We start from the raw sequence: 19,049 nt of genomic DNA, 5'->3' as shown, positions 1-19,049 counted from the left end.
GCTTATGGTAGAGACCCTCCATCCATTTCTCCTTTTGTTTATGAAGAACTTTTGAATCGTGATGCCATGCTGAAAATTTTCAAGGATAACCTTGTAAAGGCTCAAACTCGAATGTAACAACAAGCTAATTCTCATCGTCAAGATGTTACCTTTCAAGTTAGAGATTGTCTTTCTACGTGTTCAGCTTACCTCGACGTTCTTTGGCTCATTGTGCAATAAATTGTCACCTCGATTTTTCGGACCATATAATATTGTATGACGTGTTGGACCTATAAGCATATGACCTGGAGCTTCCTGCTTCCTCCAAAGTCCATCTGATTTTTCATGTATCTTTGCTCCATCCAGCTCATGGTCAACAAGCTTTTATACCACCAGCCCCTCTTCCTCTTACTGATGATTGGAACTCGCCATATCTCCTGCCAACATTCTTGCGCATCGACAGGTCAAAGAAACTGGTGCTTTTTATTTGGACTGTTAGTTCAATGGGTTGACCGTTCCCTTGAAGAAGCTAGAGTTGAGAGAACTATGATCTCATTGCAGATCAGTTAGATAATCTATCTTAATTTCTATATTTTAAATAGAATAAAATGTATAAGCAGCAGTTATCTATTGTAGTTATAAGCAGAAGTTATTATAAGCAGCAGTTATCTATAGCAGTAACTGCTTCTCTCTGTCTATTAGGAGTTATTTTTATGTTTAAAATAATTAAGTATTTGGGAGAATTATGCAGAAGAAAAGTACTATAATTATCTTTGTAACTGGAGATTTGTCCACCCCATATGGACATAGTCATTGGTTAATGCAGCGTTTAAGATTCTTGCACTTCATTTATCCAGTAAAGTTTCATTCTCATATCGTTTCATCTTAGTTTCTATCAGATTGTCCTATTTAAACGCTTAAAATGTAAGAGAGAGATTAGTTAATCACATTCTCAACAACCTCTTCATGTGCGGGCCTAACTCATTTTCTTGGGCCAAGAATGTGGAAATTCTTTTTTGATAATGGATGGCAATGAGCCTTGAATTGAGCATTTGTCTTCTCTGATAACATGTTTGTGTAACCATCTCCTCTAAAAGTTCAAGTTGTTAGAGAATTAATTTATAATTACTTAATTATGTCTTCAAACACTTGTATCAAATATGTACATTACCTAGAGCTGCTACCCATTCATGAAAAGGATAGTTGGCTCAATAAGTATGCAAGCTACCAGCTTACTCAACTCAACTATTTAAATCAGCATCTGAAAATGTATATCTAGTGATATACAAAGTTTAAACTCTGTTACCGTCTTGACTCTTAACCATACCAAATCCAAAATATCTTTCTAGAGTATCTACATTATAGTGTAAGAATACACCAACGGGAGCTTTTGCAATCTGACCTCTCAGTCTCTTCCACTCATGCTTGGCCCAGTTCGGTAGGCAAGCTACCACCTTTTATATAGTGAAATGTATACTTTAGTGTCATAAACCATTTTGACCAGAGCAAACTACTGTTACAGCATATCCACCTTCACATCAAAACAAATGCCAGAATCATGGAAGCCACTTTTATATATATATATATATACTAGTTTCTGAGGACGTGCTTCCCACGTGTGTTCCATGTGAATTTTTATAGATACGTTACAATGACAAAAATTTCATGGAAATATATATATAAATTGTAATGAATAATAAAATGTAACAATTACGAAATAAAAATAAAGACTTATGCAATAAAACATTCATAAACAAAACTAAATTAAGAAGTCTGATGGAGGAAAAAAAAAGACAAAAAGAAACAGATTTAAGAAAAGATCCAATGTAGGCATTATTCTTATAACACTAATGTATGTATAGATGAAATAATAAGTACAAAATTAGAACATAACTCTCTGAGTTCTTATCGACTCCTTTCATATCCTATCAAAAGTCAAGAACCTTCTTCATCTACTTTAACTATAGAATAAAAATGATAGCCTAATAATCTTGGTAGGGGTTTCATGAGATTAAAAAAGTTGAATTTATATAGATAGAATAGAAGGAATATCAAAAGATATCTTAAAGTTTTAGTTTAAATATTTGGAGGTTATGAATATGAAAAGATGAGAGTTACAAATAATAAGAGTAAAAAAGTTGAATAAGTAATTAACAAATAATAATAAATAAATGAAGAATATGAAAAAGAAAATTAAAATTAGCAAACCATGTAGAAAGAAAAACTAAAATTCTTATCACGTAATTAAGCGTTAATGAATTTAAATTTGTGAAGATAGAGTCATTCTTTAATAATAATTGAGAGGACATTATTAACGTGTCTCCATTTTGCAGATTTGCATCCTTTAAATTATTAAATTTCGTTATTTATCATAAAGGATAATACTTTATCCACATAAATTATATTATTCATGAGAGGGGTTAAGGAAAAAGTTATAAGAAGAGGAAAAATATAGCAGTTTACGTAAAAACTTTTTTTTAATTTTCTTTATATAATTATTATATACATATAGATTATAGATGATAAATATTAATTAATTAGATATTTGATTAGAAATTAATCTTTAGAAGTCTAAAAGTCATTAACCTTTTAATTAAATTTATACAATCAAATATTTAAATATTTTATAACAATTTAATTTATAGAAGGGGTAAAACTGTAATTCAACTTTCAACTTTTTCTTGTTCATGCTTTAAGTAATATATATATATATATATATATATATATATATATATCGAACTCGAGTGCGGGTGTCCAAAACGGGTGCAGATCTAGAGGTCGGATCCTTCATGATCTATTTTTTAAGATTTGGGGATATGGATCCATGTGTGGATATGGTGCGGGGATTCACCTAAATATAATTAAAATATCTAAAAATAGAGTTATAAAACCTAAATTATGAGATATTATGTCAAGAACTTGAGGAGATGAAGGAGATTAAAGGAAAATGAGTGACATAGAAATTTCTATATAAAAGGTATTCCATTTTTTTCAATTTCATCTTAGCTTTTGTATTGATTATAGAAATCATTAAAATTGTCCAGACTTTCTCCATTGATTTCGGTCAAAGTAAATTGATTGACCAAATTGGACACGGATCCCACACCCATGTCGTGACGACACGGGTGCGGCACCAAAAGTGAAGAGTCCGAGCAACTTAGTATATCATACACAAAAAAGAAGAAGACAACAAGGATCAGTGTTCATAACGCCATCTTCATTGGACCTCAAGCCATAATATTTGAAACTTGGTGAAGTCAAACGTGAAAAGCCTTAGGCCAGCTCTCATTTACAACTATTTAAAGTACCTTAAAGAATATCTTTTTAGGCAAACAGAGAAGTGTACCTCTATCCATAGACATAACCCAGTTGAAAATAAGCCAGTGTAAAGAGCAGGTATCCAGGGAAATGACAATGTTGAACTCCAGAATGTTGGCCATGTCCAGTCTGACGGATTTAGTGCTAGAGTACCGAAAAATGCGCCTCCAATAAAGTACCACAAAGTTGATACAAGAGCAACAACCAACATCTGAAGAAATAGATATAGACATTATGTGGGAACTTAGACTTAAATCACAGTGGCGAACGAGAAGATGAAAGATAGGTTATGCACGATTCCTTAACAAACCTCATAGCCAAGGAGCGGTATAAAGTTCTCTTTACTAGTACATCGTGATATATGCTCAGTTCGTAGCATATGAACCCCAAAAAAGAGTGCACTTAAGAAGTTTAACAAATCTCCAACCTGAGATGTTCATATATACAGGTGAACACTTTTACATGGACATAGTTTGTTAGGAAACAAACAGCCTAATAACAACTTTTGAATAATAAAGCTTAAAACTATTTATTTATAGTTGACAAATTTTTTTTAACTATTTGGTAATCATATCACAAGCATATGTGGAATTGACAACTAGGGAATTTTACAAGAACTCACACATGGAGGTGAGCCACTAGATTCCAACATCACAACTCCAATCATCGACATGAGAGCTCCAAACCAGGTGCGTGCAGGAATAATGGATCCTAACATGCCATCAAGCAAAGGAACCACAATAATCTGATCAGTTTACCAGGAGTCAGCAAGGAGGAACCATCGGCAACAGGAGATACTTTATTATCAAATTATGAATTCAGGAAAATGCTCTTACTGTGAGCATAGAAAGAAAAGAAGCTCGTCCAGCATCAGATGTGAGCAATCCAATTGCTTGCATAAGGTAGCCTAAGCTTACCCAAAAACCCAACTCCATCCCTGTATTACGGGTCCGAGAATCATTCGTTCGGAGTACAAAAGGTACAAAGGGTATTGCTGCAGAAGCAAAGCGTACAACATTGAAGATGCCAGGATCAACAACTCCTTCAATTTCTTTGACTACAGAAATATTACTAGCTGCAATGTGGACAAACAAGTCAGCAACCATGAAAATGTCATTCCAAAAGGTGAAGACAGTATGCTACAACTTAGCATACAATATACTACAACTTAGCAACGTCAGCAATATTTCCTCACCTTCTAAGATGTCACTAACATCTGAAGCTTAGAGAAGGAAGTATGTTTTGGCCTGATGGCTGTTCTGCAAATCAGTAATGTTTTGGCCTTATGGCCATTCTGCAAGATCAGTAATCCAATATAACCAATATCTGATGCATGTCCCCCAAGCCTTCATTAAAGTCCCCAAGTTAACTAAAACTGAGGTTGAGCATATAAATCTCACCAGAGGTTGTTAACAACAACAACATACCCCATGAATCCCACTAAATGGGTTGGGAAGGGTAGAATGTACACAGATTGTACTACTACCTCGTGGAGGTAGATAGGCCGTTTCCGAAAGACCCTCGACTCACCAAACGTTGAAATTCTGTATAAAAGATCGGATAAGATTGATTATCAGATCTTACTGTTTCTCACATAAATTTTTAACTAAAATGGATTTTCGGGAGATAGAGAACCATATAAAACTACATTATCTATATTTTAATTTCAAATTACATACCTAAGACAAGATGAAAAACATTTTATTTCCTTAATTTCATGAAAGGAAGAACTCACTCTTGGTGATAAAGGCTTCTTGATTCGTAATCAGGAATATAGGTCAAAAAAGAATTATCCTCAACTTTCATTTTGATTCTTTCTACAATTACATCGTCTATCCCCTTCCTTATGCTAGGTTTTTTGGTACTGCCTTCTTTTGTGGACTGCTGGGGATTCCATATAGAGAGGACAGTCTTCAAGTTGAACTAGCTCTAGGGTTACTGAAAACCTCTTTGCCTTCGACGGAATACATGTTTTTGAAGTGGGCAAAACTTCTGTCTTAAGGAAAAGTGTATAACCCAAGGCTACAGACCAAAGAGAGAGACTAGGTCTCAATCAATAGAAAGGAAAGGAAATGGACCTACTTCATTTCATTGTCCTACTTGGTCGCCTACACAAAGCAATGAGAACTCACAGAAATGATTTATTTTCCATTTTTTCCCTAGTCTGAGATCAATGATTTTGGTTTAATGTGGTCTCGTTACTTTCAACAATCAAACTCGCTTTACAGCAAACTATATCTCTAGATCTCTATATGGGGACTTCTTTAAACACTTCTAAGTTCCTATCATTGACTATGTTCTTTTTGAAAATGCGGAAGGGATTGTATGCCATTGGGGGGGGGGGGGGGGGGGGGGGGGAAAGCAAATCAATAGGGATCTGGAATGGAGTGATAGACAAATGAGAAAAGAAGCTAACCAACTGGAAGAGCCAATATCTGTCTAGGGGTGGTAGATTAACCATGGTTAATAGTGTGCTAGATGCAATACCTGCTTATATGATGTCTGTGTTCCCAGCACCAGACAAGGTCATACAGAGGATAGATGCTTTGAGAAGAAATTTCTTTTGGCAGGGAAATGAAGACAAAAAGAAGTTTCATCTAGTCAAGTGGGAAGAGGTCATAAAAAACAAGAAAGAGGGGGGGACGGGGATTAGGAACATGAAGAAACAAAACAAAAGCCTAATGCTGAAATGGCTTTGGAAGTTTATGACAGGAGAGAATATGCTTTGGAGAGAGGTGATTAGGGCAAAATATGAAATGGAGAATAGGTGGATGACAAAGATGGTAACTACACCATATGAACGTGGTATCTGGAGAACAGTAAGAAATCTTTGGTCTCTGTTTCGTTCTAGAATCAGATTCTAGGTGGGTAATGGAATGAAGGTGTCATTTTGGGAGGACAGATGGATAGCCCAAAGAACCCTGAAACAATTATTCCCAGACTTATATGCACTGCTTGCAACACAATGCAACTGTGGCTGAAATATGGACAGGACCGGGGTGGAACTTACATCTTAGGAGGAATTTAAATGATTGGAAGATGGGGAACATAGTGGCCTTCCATGATACAATGGCACAATTTAGTAATCTAACTAGGGAAGAAGACAAGGTTGTGTGGAAGATCGGCAGCAAAGGGGCTTTCACTGTCAATTCAGCTTACAAAGATCTCAATCGTTCAAATTCAAATGACAGGATGGAGCTCTGGCCATGGCAGATGATATGGAAACCTAAAATCCCATACAAGGTAAACTGCTTCGCCTGGTTACTAGCAAAGGGAGCAGTGCTAACACAAGAAAATATAAAGAAGAGGAAGTTCCAACTATGCTCAAGATGCTATTTGTGTGAGGAACAGACAGAGACAGTCAACCATCTCTTTCTGCATTGCAAATGGACAGATCAATTATGGAGAATATTCAGCAACCTTAGGAAGATCACTTGGGTGAAACCAAGAAACATAGCACAACTCCTAAAATGTTGGATCAATATAGGCAATACTACAATTAAGGAGGAGAGATAAAGGATTGTCCTAGCTTGTATATGGTGCACAATGTGGAAAGAAAGGAATCAAAGATGTTTTGAGGGCAAGAACAATTTGCAGAATTTTAAGATGAATTATAGCTCTTAATTATTTTTGGTGTAAACAGAAAGAGGTTTTAGTATAGGCAGAAGAACTTTGATGTTATAGACTATTTGTGACAAAAAGCACACATGGAGTCAGTCTAGTATGTAATACTTTTGGAGGGGGCTACTTTGATGTAGTATAGCTGTAGATAAATAGGAAAAAAAGTTATCATTCTCAAAAAATATGTGGAAGGGATGAGGAAAAACCTATGTTGCTCAGACTCGGGTGTAGGTATCTAAGAACTGAGACGGGCGAATCCGAGAGTTAGATTCAGCAAAATTTAAATTTTAAAAATCAGGAGTAATAATGTGTGTATAGATACGGTTGAGAATATCATTAAATAAGAAAAGTGTGACCTCTCTAAAAGCTTAAGCTTTTAGATGAGATGGTTACACACTTAAACATGGTATCAGAGCAGGCAGAGGTTCTGAGATTGAATCTCACCACAACCCAAATTAAAAAGAATTCACGTGTTTGACCCATGAAAAAGAATCATGCATGCACGTGAGGGGGCGCGTTGGGAATATCATTATATAATAAAAGTGTGATCTCTCCAAAAGCTTAAGCTTTTAGATGTGATGGTTAGACAGTTACACTTTAACATATACGAATGCGAGGATTCGGCTAAAACATTCAACATTAGAAAGATAGAGTTATAAAGATATTTTATAATTTGAAGATATTTCGTAACAAATTTAATCATTCATTCTTTCATGTTCGTAAGTGATACATAAAAGAATCAATAGGACCAAATGTTAAAATAGAAACATTAGGCCCATGAAAGGTAAAATGTTACAAGAAGTGGTTAGGCCCAGATGTTAAAATAATTTTAGTTGAAACATGGAGGCCCAGAAAGGGTAAACAAGACATTTCGAAAAATCTCTGTAAAACCCAAGTTTTATATTCTCAATTTAATCATACTGCCGCTGCCTCTACAAAATACACCAAAACCTCAACCCTAGCTCATTCCTACTCCCTCTCTATCAAAATGCTGTCGAAGTTCATCCATCTCAGGTGGCTGAGTTTTTTGAATTCTCAATCTTTTTCCAAAATTTATTCTGGACCTTGGTCAAAGTATCTGAATAGCATTGACCGAATATGACATGCACCATGCGCCCGCACTTCCATGGTGTTAAAAAGTGAATCTTAGACCTTACTCAACTTCAAAAGTTACCTCACGAGGGAAGGATTGCCCAAAATCACATAAAGAGACCACTCATCCCTTTTGCATCCGGTGAAGGACTCCCCAACACCCCCACCTCAAGCCAGGTTGGACATTTAGAGTGAGGACAATTTTATATTGAGGCTCAACATTGGTAAACAAGAACTAAAATGGGTCATGTTTTCATATCATGTTTAGAAATGAATTTTGGACCTAGCTCAACCTCAAAAGTGAGATCATGCGAGAAGGATTACCCAAGACCATATAAGGAGACCACCCTTTTCAGCTGATGTGAGACTCTTCAGCACATACAAATATTTTAAGACCTTACAGATTAGACAGGACGTACAACATAAATCTCTCTTTTACTTCTCTTCCACCAAAACTAGCTCCCTTTTTCCCTTCCTTCTTTATGTCACAAGCTAGAAAAAGGTATGAGGTTTTTATTTTTAATTTACTTATGAGCCATAAGGCAATGGCAAGTAGGTAAGTTAATTGCCTAAAACTCATTGCGATATCAAGCCAACACATAACCAATTCAAATTTCACTATCACTAGCGCAGCTAATACTTGCTACTTATAGTAGTCCCACACGTAAAAAAGTGGATACACTGTGTAAATTGATAATAAAAGAGTTGAGGTTCAGTTTATCAACAAAAAAAGAGTTAAGGTTCAATTTAACAATAAAATGAGTCGAAGTTCAATAAAATGAATTAATTGTAGTTTGTCAATACAGATGATCTACAACTGAAGTTTACACATGAAATGAAAAATTATCCATTAATTGTATTGCAGGATCCGAATCCCACTTTGCAGATTATGATGAAGTTCATTCTTCTTTGTATCTCCCATCTTTCATTAATCAATTTTTTTGGTGTAAAAGCGCTACACTGGAATCGAAAGGGTTATCCTAAATTGAAGAAGTTGAATGAACCTTGCCCGGAAAAGAGATGAAAGAATGAATGCTGAAGATGAACTCTCAATCTCAAAGTCTCAATCAGCAAAGGCTACTTTCAATAGTAAATTAGCCACATGGTTCATCCAGGCCTTCTCCATTCAATAATTGGAAACAAGTGGTACTCACTTAAGGACTCCAACATTTCTAGAAGCAATTTTGTGTGTGTGTATATATTGATAAATTCTGTTCTAGATTCCTTACCCACCATGTGATGTCTTTATTTCCAATCCCAGCAAAAGTTGTGGAAAAGTTAGACAGGCTAAGGAGGAACTTTCTGTGGCATGGAAATATAGAAGGGAAAGTTTATTGTCTAGTAAACTGGAAGACTGTGCTTCTCAGCAAAGAAAGAGGTGGGCTGGGAATCAGAAATTTGAGGTTGCAAAATGAGAGTTTTATTGATGAAGTGACTGTGGAGATACACTGCTGAGGAAAGAGCACTATGGAAGGAGATTATAGTAGCGAAGTACGGCGAAATAAACCCCTGGTGTACAGAGAATGTTTCTGAACCTTATGGTGTGGGTGTGTGGAGAACAATCAGAAATCTTTGGCCACAGATGGAAGCAAACCTATATCTCAAAGTGGGGAATGGAAACAAAACAAAATTTTGGAAGGGTGGATGGGTTAATTAAGCCTCTCTCAAGGATCTTTTCCCAGATCTATTCCTCATTTGTGAGAATCCTGAAGATAGAGTGTGTGATTGTTGGATAGAGCAGGGATGGAACATATCATTTAGGAGAATGCTTAATGATTGGGAAATAGAGAGGGTGGTAGCTCTGCTAGGAACTTTAGGTGGAATTTCCATTACCCCAGCAGCAACAGACAGGGTCTTGTGGAAGCTAAGCACGGATGGGGTTTCTCAGTCAAAAGTGCATATAACAACGGAATACATGAGATGACTAGGGGAACACAATATCCTTGGAAGTACTTCTGGAAGAGTGTCATGCCCGCCAAAGTGAAAGGTTTTACTTGGTGAGTGATTAGGAGAGCTCGTCTTACACAAGATGTCTTACAAAAGAAAGGTAGACAACTAGTTCCCAGGTGTTTTCTTTGCAACAGAACAGGGATAACCAATAAGCATCTATTTTAAAATTGTAAGTTCACCACTCAGCTATGGAACCTTTTCCTCAACAAGACAATCACTAGCTGGACAATGCCAGAGCACACATCGGATCTTTTGAGTTGCTAGATTATGAGGGGAGGAAGTAAAAGTCAAAAGAGATGGTGGAGATTAATACCATCATGTATATGGTGGTCAATATGGAAGGAAAGAAATGGGAAATGCTTTAAAGATAGGTCCAATTCCATACATAAAGTAAAATGGAATTGTATTGGAACTCTACTTCTTTGGTTTAAACTACTTTGTATAGAAGATGTAGAGTTGATAGGAAGCTTGTAATTGCTCACTTTTGGAGGTGGCCAGCATATCCTTAATGCTGATGAATACAATTTTGCCAATTTCAAAAAAAAAAATATATATATATATATATATATATGTATATATATATATATATGTATATGTATGTATGTATGTGTATATATATATATCATCAAATCATGTAGTACACTATTTTGTAAAATAATGTCAATATTATAAAACCAATAGATTAAGTAAATAATCATGGACCGATGGACCCTTGTAATTGTATGAGTTTGTATTTGAACCATCTTACTCTATACTTAGTTAACTGGACCCTTAAACTTATTGAAACACAAAATTTGAAACCCCTCTGGCCATTTACCAAACCTATGTGGCATAATATATAAATATTACTTAGTTGGAAAAATGTGTGAATACACTCGCTTCCAAGGCATAAATACACTATATTATATACAAAAACATTATAATTTTAGAAAACTCAATTTTTAATCAAAAAAATTATTTCTTCACTAGCCCTCTCCACCCCACCCCCGTCCCCCACCCCAATTTCTCTTCTTCTCCGTCACTCTTCTCATACCTAACCCTAAACATTCTTCTCTTTTTCTTCATCAAAATCACCCACCACACTCATTCTCTTCTTTTTCTTAGATATCACCCACCATACACTCTCTTATTATTATTATTATTCTTCATCCCACTCTCTTCATTGCAAAAAATCAAAATCCCGCCCCTAATTTCTTTTTTCAGCCCCCATTTTTTTAAATCCTTAGTGTTTTTTATTTTAATAGTTGAAACCATTATTTGTGTCAGTTGGATTCAAAAAGGAGGTTAGGTATGATATGGATTAACATAAAGGGTGATGGTGGCTACTAGGTATTGAAAAAGTTGAAATCTACATCGAGCTTGAGAAAGCTTGAAGAACAACAAATGGGTTTATGAATTTATGAAATTAATTCAAATTTGTGATTGGGGCTATTTGGAATTGTGTTAGTGAACTTGTAGTTAAAATTTCAAGTCAAAAAAAAAAGAAGAATTCCATCTATCCGACATGAATTTGATGCTCAAATTGTGAGCATATATATGAAGATTGAAGAACATGACTATTTTAAAATTTACAAAAGTTAAATATTTATTGTTCTTTATTTTCTTAACATTTAATTTATTGCATGTCATTGGACATGGAATTACACGTGCAAGACGTAGGATTACACACACAGTGATCTAACAAGAAAAGGGTTTAAAACATTGAATCTTAATGACTTCAAGGGTTTAGTTAACAAAGTGTTGAGTAGGAGCAGGAGCGGAACCACCTTGCCAAGGTGTCAAGCTACGCATCTTTGCAGGAAAATTACATTGTATATAATGATCAAATTTTGGTTGAATAAATATATATACAAGTATTGACACCTCTTGATAAAAATGAAAGGTTTAGTCTAGTGATTAAGAGGTTGCAAGAATTCCTTAAGTTTGAGTGTTCAAGAGTGAGCAAACCTAACAATTTTTTATTCTCAAATTTCGTCTTTGATTTCGTTGCAATTGTTCGAATTCAGAATACAAATGCATACAAGTATAAGGGTCCATCAAACTATTTCGCCTAAATAAAATAATAAAGTATAAGTTTCTATATTCTAAAAAAAATATAAATATCTATGAATAATGGATGTAAATTTTCTTATGATTACTAACTGTATACATACTGAAAGTTGTGAAATCATCATCCCAAAACATTCATATTTATTTATCATATAAAGATTAGGAATAGATAAGGAGATGTGGCAGTTCACTATAGCCTCCGACTACATTTATCTTTTTTTCTCCTTTTTTGACTTTTTCTCCTTTTAAATTAATTGTGATGCGTAATGATAAAAAGTCACTCCTAAAATCTCATAATTACACCTTTTAAATATACGTTCTCCTCCCTCCCTATAATTCATTGCTTAGTTATTGTTGTATTATTAGAGTTGTCACTTTTAATACAATATAAATAAATACAAATATATATAAAATATAAAAGACATACTAAATTGAGTGTTTTAAGTAGGAGTATTATAGTAATTTAACATTCCAAAAAAGGGGTGTTCCAATTCCACTGAAATTTTAACTTACTCAACCATTGCAAATCACACTTGAATTCATTAAGAAGAGAAAAATAGTAAACCGAGAAAAATCGTACTTTAAAATGCAAGGGAACCCTTCCATTATAGTCAAAAAAATAGAGCTACTACCTCCCTACCCATCTTCTTTTTCCTTTCTCCGTTCAACCTTTCATCAATGGCACCCTCTTTTGGAAAAAAAAAAGAAGCTCATTCGTCGCGTCAAGTGGCCATCATTGATTCTACTTACCCTTACTTTCTTCACGCATCCAACTCACGTGGAATTGTACTTGTCAAGTCTATCTTTGGTGGAAAAGGTTATCAAGGCTGTTGTTGGGCCATTTTTGTAGCACTTATCGCATGAAAACAAAATTGGTGATATTGACGAAAAGCAATCATTAAACCTGTTGCTACATCTTCTTAATTTAAAACATGGAGTATGTGCCATGATATGGTGATCTATTCGCTTTTGAGCTCTCCCTCGAAAAACATCATTGAAAGTGTACTCTACTCCAAGAGGGATCCATAGAGGGTATTAGGCAATAATCATAATGCATGGAACTCCAGTGACCTCTACCCTCTATTGTCAACTGATCCAAAATCTAATGGGTCTAAAAGAAACTTATTTCGCAGTAAGGAGCAATATTCTTATGATCTCTTCCTTCTACTCAAACTTTTCTATATACCTCACAATCAATCTTATTCACCTTCTACTCCATACAATCAATCTCTTTCACCTCCTTTGTTTCGTATATCACCTGTACCTCAAATTGAATTGTGAAAGTCACACGTGGAACATAAGCAATGAGTTTGACCTTCCCTAAGTCATTCCAGTCAGAAAATTCTATAGCAATTTGCAGCTACAACTCTACAGCTACACTCTGTAGCTTTGAAGTTCTTCTGTCTTTTCTTTCTAACATGTCTTCATTTCGAAGCAACATGAGTTAATCCAAACCATCCATTCCACAAATCGAAACCACGTGGCAGTCACTTAAGGACTCCAGTACATTCTAGAAACAATTGGATGTAGAGAAGAAAATGTAGTGTATACATTTTTGTTCTCTAAATTTATACAAGATTAACTAAGCATACCCAAACTAGGAATGGGCACGTGGTGTCAATTGTAAATAGTTTTCTATTTATAATTTATCTTAATCATTCAGTTGTATAAATAGAATGCACTGTATAGATTGGAAATTCAATGAAGAAGGAAATTTTCTAAATTTCTAATGTTACTTCCTATTCATCTTTTTTACCAAAAGAATGAATAAGGAAATTCCTTGTGGCTTGACCCAACATAGAGTATAAATGATGCAAGTTTTCTAATTTTGCACGAGTACAAGGATGCATGCATAAAATGGAAAAAGTAGAACATTCTGATGGAAAATACTTCATGAATTGGAACTGTGCGTAATAATTTCCGTATTCAATATGTTTGTGCCATTTATAGATCAAAATGCATATTTGAGGGTCCATCGGATATAAAACATCAAGTTACTAGTTAAGTTCATGACCCACTTTTTATTCTTTTTCTTTTTTTGAAATTGGTAACTTTGAAGTTCATGACCACTTGTTTGAATATGTTTTGATTATTTCAGACATTTACATATGTGGCAACGAAACTAAAACTAAGAGTTGAGTAATCACCCTTCCAACAACTGGTTATAGGTATTCCAATCCCTAAACAAAGAAACTGAACTTCAAATCAGAACTCCACTGCCTAAAGGTTGAATATTCTCCCGTGCCTTAAACATCACATACAAGTTCACATCTAGAATGGAGCAAGAGCAACATAATGCTACCACACATGTGTATAACCACATATACATCAATATAAAATTGCCTCTTAGCATGTCACATCCATAAGATTCCCTCAAACTTAAGGTCCATATATAGCACAATCCAGCATCACCCCATAACAGTAGAAACACCATCAACAGCAGAAGTCGTAGTAGCTATTTCACTTAAGTAGCTATCCCTTGAGATTTTAGTTCTCTATCCATTGGAGACACTATTTCAACTTTAAGACTTCACTAGAAGGTTGACAGAATTGTATTCTTATACAATTTCACAACTTTAAAGAAGTCAAATTGCATTAAACTATTTGATCTTTTTAAATGTTTTATTTATGCAACCAAATTTTCAATAGTATTATTGTTAAATGTTGTATTCTACAATAGCCTAGACAAAAAGCATTTTTGAACTGAAAGGAGTAATTATTAACAGTAGAAAGCACAAACAGCAGCATCAATAAGTACAGTAATAGCTGCTTTGATTCAGAAAAACGAAGGTAGAATTTGTGAGACGTACCATAAATCATAGCAGTAACATTGAGCAAAATGATGCTCCTCATCTTCGTTGATGCAAACAGTACCATAGATCGTCTTCCTAGCAACGATTTCAGACTATGTTTCCTATTCTTCTTCCTATGCCCCTCATTTTTACCAACAACAGCTGGTTTTATAGATCGCAAAACACCATTAGAACTAGTTGGAGTGCAATGGCAAGAGAATGAAGACGAAGAGTTTTTTATATGAAGACGTCGTTTGACGGAGTAATATCGGGAAAGGTCTACAGAACTGAGTGGAGAGGAAGATGAGTATTTTATACTACAGTCGATCGCCGTCGTACAAGGCAACACTGTCGCCATTGCTGGCTGAGCTCCGGCTAATTCGCCGGTCACGCTCTTTTGCCACCGGATCCGGCTTATTCTCATGGCATGAAAAGACATAAACGCCCTTACTTCATGCTACTTGTTGGGTTGTGATTGCAGCTATTTTGTTTGATGATTCTAGATATTCAGCAAGACCAAGAATTATAGGTGAACAAATTAAAAATGTCACTTACATAGGATGTGTTGAGTTCGGTATGGCTATGCCTTTTCTCTTGAAAAGATCTTTCGAAAAATAAATAGATTTGTTATTTACAGTATATTTATTTTGTGTTCCATAAATAACTAAAATATACGTAATATGCTATAAGAGTCGGAGTGGAAAAGTTTGGATGTGGTGTGGTGGAGATAACCGTAATTAGATAAAAGTAAAGTGCGTTCAATGGTGAAGAACACAATATTAGTCGTGAAATTTATTTTTTTTATTTGAAATTATTTTTTTATTTTTAAGAAATTTAATTTTAAGTAAAATTTTAACTTATTATAGATGAAAAATATTTGCGAAAAATATTTTTGAGAGGAACTGAAAGCTTATTGAGCTTGCATAATCCAATAGTTTTGGAGCAGGTGAACAACAAAAATTAATGACTAATGGTGGGCCAAATGAAAAAACAATTGTGAATATTCATTCACCAAAGACATAATGAGAGTGATGTTAACTTTTTTTGTTTCCAGGTTTTATATTAAAGGCTTAAGTCATAGACGGCCCCTTAAAGTTGTCCACATATTTCATTAAACACTTTAACTAGGACTTATACCTATTGAACACCTGGACTGTTCTGAATTTGAACCATTTAAACACGTTGTGTACATGTGGCAAAAAAGTGAGATTCACGCCTTAATAAGCGCGTGAATCATTTAATCAGAAATTTTCAAACTTTTTTTCTCATTATTTTTTTAAAAAATATAACAATCTTTTCAAATCTTCCTTTTCAAAATTGCACCACCCCTGCTCCTATTTCTTCATAACAATCCACCATTAACATAAGAATTCCAAGGCAATAATAAATCCAAACATCACTTTATTCCTTACATTTCAAGCCTTAATATGTTTGTTTTATCATATTTCTTTTTGTCATTGTTTTAATTTTTCAGATTTAAAATTATATCTTGACATCTTTTTTGCCGGAAAAAATGGATACCACCATTCATATTTTTTTGCTGGGAAAAACTGTAACGACCTGTTTAGTCATTTTTGAGCGGCAGACTTTGATTCTGGAAAAACTGGCAGAAACGATGGACCCCACGACGGACCGTCAAGGGGGTCTCGTTCCAAAACACTTAGAAATTCTGAAAAATGGGTACTGAAATCGACTCTCTGAACTTCGTGACGAAGTGGCAGGACGGACCGTCACAGGCATGACGGGCTGTCACAGACTCTTCATTAAATTTCAGTCTCTGAACTCTGTGACGGAGCAGCAGGACGGACCGTCGCAGGCACGACGGGCCGTCACAGGCTGCGTAATCCCAGGCTGAGTCGGATTTCTTTAATGTTTTAAGGGACGTTTTTGACTATTCCTGTTTTAATTATAAAGTTAGTGGGTTAATGTTAATAAGTCTAATTACTTGGGGGTTAAAAGAGGTAACCTTAAGTTAATTAGTGGGTTATTATTGCCATCTTTTATTCTTAATTATATGCTAATTAGGGTAAAAGAAAGAGGGTTTGAATAAAGAAAATAGAAAGAACAAGAAGAGAGAGAGAGGATCGATCGAGACAAGAGGGAAACGAAGAAGATAGCCAAAATCTTGAGAAAATTGCTTGCTTGATCACTAATCTTCGGTGGAGGTAGGTTATGGTTTTTATGCTATTCGTAGTAAACTCTTAATAGCGAATGATATGTATTAGTAGTATTGTAAAACCCTTCTATATGCTTAATTGTATGCTTGCATGAATGTGATTATGAAATTGTGATATAATAAGCATGATGAAGCTATTGAATCCTAAATCTTGAAAAGAAACCCTAATCTACTTTGTTAATGATGATGCCTTGGTATAAAAGAAGGCTTGATGAACGAAAGTAGTGAGATTAGGGGATCGAGTGCCACGTTCCGGTACCAGGATAGTATATGAGGATCGGAGTGTCACGTTCCGACACCAGGATAGTATATGGATCGGGTGCCACGCTCCGATACCAGGATAGTATATGAGGATCGGAGTGTCACGTTCCGACACCAGGATAGTATATGGATCGGGTGCCACGTTCCGGTACCAGGATAGAATATGGATCGGGTGTCACGTTCCGACACCAGGATAGAATGAGGATCGGAGTGTCACGTTCGACACAAAGATAGTATATGAGGAGCGGAGTGTCACGTACCGACACGAGAGGAATAAAGATAATGAATCTTGAAAGATGTTAATATACTCAATCTAATGAACCTAATTCCCAAATGAGTATGATGAGGAGGCGTGAGTCCTCATTGATGTGCTTGGTGTTGTGACCAAGGGTTATGGTAATTGTAAATGCTGCATGCTAAGGATATTAGTTGATTTTATGATGTTATCTGATATATACTGTTTTCTATTTTGAGTTGGCCGATGATACCTACTCAGTACTTGTGTTTGTACTGACCCCCTACTTTTATGTTTTCTTCTTTGTTATTTGTGGAGTGCAGCAAACGTGTCATCGTCTTCAACCCAACCGTAATTCTAGCCAGTCTTCACTACACCGGATATCAGGGTGAGCTAATGCTTCTAGCTTGGACTGGATCTTCTTCTTCATGTCTTGATGCCTTCAAGTTCCGGCATGGACTAGCTTTTACTTGTTTTAGCTTCTTAGAATACTCTTAGTTTAGTAATTTGAAGTAGATGTTCTTGTGATGATGACTTCCAGATTTTGGGGATAATAATAGTTATTGATTTTTTTAATAAGTTTTAAGTCTTCCGCATTACTTTCTGTTGATATTATATTGAAATGTTAAGGTTTAGATTGGTTGGTTTGCTCACATAGGAGGATAAGTGTGGGTGCCAGTCGCGGCCCGATTTGGGTCGTGACAAACTTGGTATCAGAGCCTTAGGTTCGTTGGTCTCATCACACAAGAACGAGTCTAGTAGAGTCTTAAGGAACGGTAGGGGGACGCCTTTACTTTTCTTTGAGAGGCTATAAGACTTTAGGAAAATTCCATTCTTTCTTTCTTTCTTTCGTGCTATTACTTGGGTCCAATTGGTATCTAGGTGATACAAATTGGTATCTGACCATCTTCACTCTATTTCGCAAATGGTTAGAACTAGAGCAACGACTGCACCAACATCAACACCGGCAAGACAAGAAACGTCTGAGCCAGCCACTGGGGCTGTAGCTCGAAGAGGAGTAGTGGCGAGAGGCCGTGGGAGGACGTCCTCTAGGGGAAGAGGACAAGTACCTAGCCCATCTGATGCTAGGGCGGTGACTCCTCCACCGACTGAAGAAGTGGTAAGAGAGGGTGAGGAAGGGGAGAATGAACAAGTGCAAAATGAGGAATTGCCACCCCAACCTACCCCAGAGATGATCAATCAGGTTCTTGCTTATCTTAGCGGGTTATCTGATCAGGGCCAGACACCTCCAGTGTTTTCTGCACCAGCACCTCAGGTTCCGGAGGTACAACATGCGGCTATTATGGCTCCCCGCATGGATGCCTCATTGGAAATAGGCACGTTTCCTCGGTTGACTACGGGACCTATAATGACAAATGATCAGCATGAACTTTTCAGTAAGTTCTTGAAATTGAAACCTCCAGTCTTCAAGGGTGCTGAATCTGAGGATGCCTACGACTTTCTGGTTGACTGTCATGAGCTACTACACAAGATGGGTATAGTAGAACGGTTTGGTGTTGAGTTTGTGACTTATCAGTTTCAAGGGAACGCCAAAATGTGATGGCGGTCACATGTT

The 19,049-nt window shown here is 35.8% G+C and overlaps 1 protein-coding gene across 1 annotated transcript in view; it reads right to left on the bottom strand.

The window, feature by feature from the left end:
* The window catches only part of LOC101262112 (uncharacterized), a 30,693-nt gene extending 15,243 nt beyond the window's left edge, over positions 1-15,450 (bottom strand). The window contains exons 1-5 of the mRNA XM_069297959.1: positions 14,820-15,450; positions 4,134-4,372; positions 3,920-4,042; positions 3,608-3,724; positions 3,326-3,508 (exon numbers count right to left, since the gene is read on the bottom strand). Of these exons, the coding sequence (XP_069154060.1) occupies positions 3,326-3,508; positions 3,608-3,724; positions 3,920-4,042; positions 4,134-4,372; positions 14,820-15,240 (1,083 nt within the window). The 5' untranslated portion in view covers positions 15,241-15,450. The remainder of the gene's footprint in view (positions 1-3,325; positions 3,509-3,607; positions 3,725-3,919; positions 4,043-4,133; positions 4,373-14,819) is intronic.
* Between the last annotated feature and the right edge of the window lie 3,599 nt (positions 15,451-19,049).

Source organism: Solanum lycopersicum, chromosome 5 (genome assembly GCF_036512215.1).
Source record: "Solanum lycopersicum chromosome 5, SLM_r2.1".
NCBI lineage: Eukaryota > Viridiplantae > Streptophyta > Magnoliopsida > Solanales > Solanaceae > Solanum > Solanum lycopersicum.
Note: the sequence above shows the minus strand (reverse complement) of the source record. Positions and strands in the feature narration are given on the sequence as shown.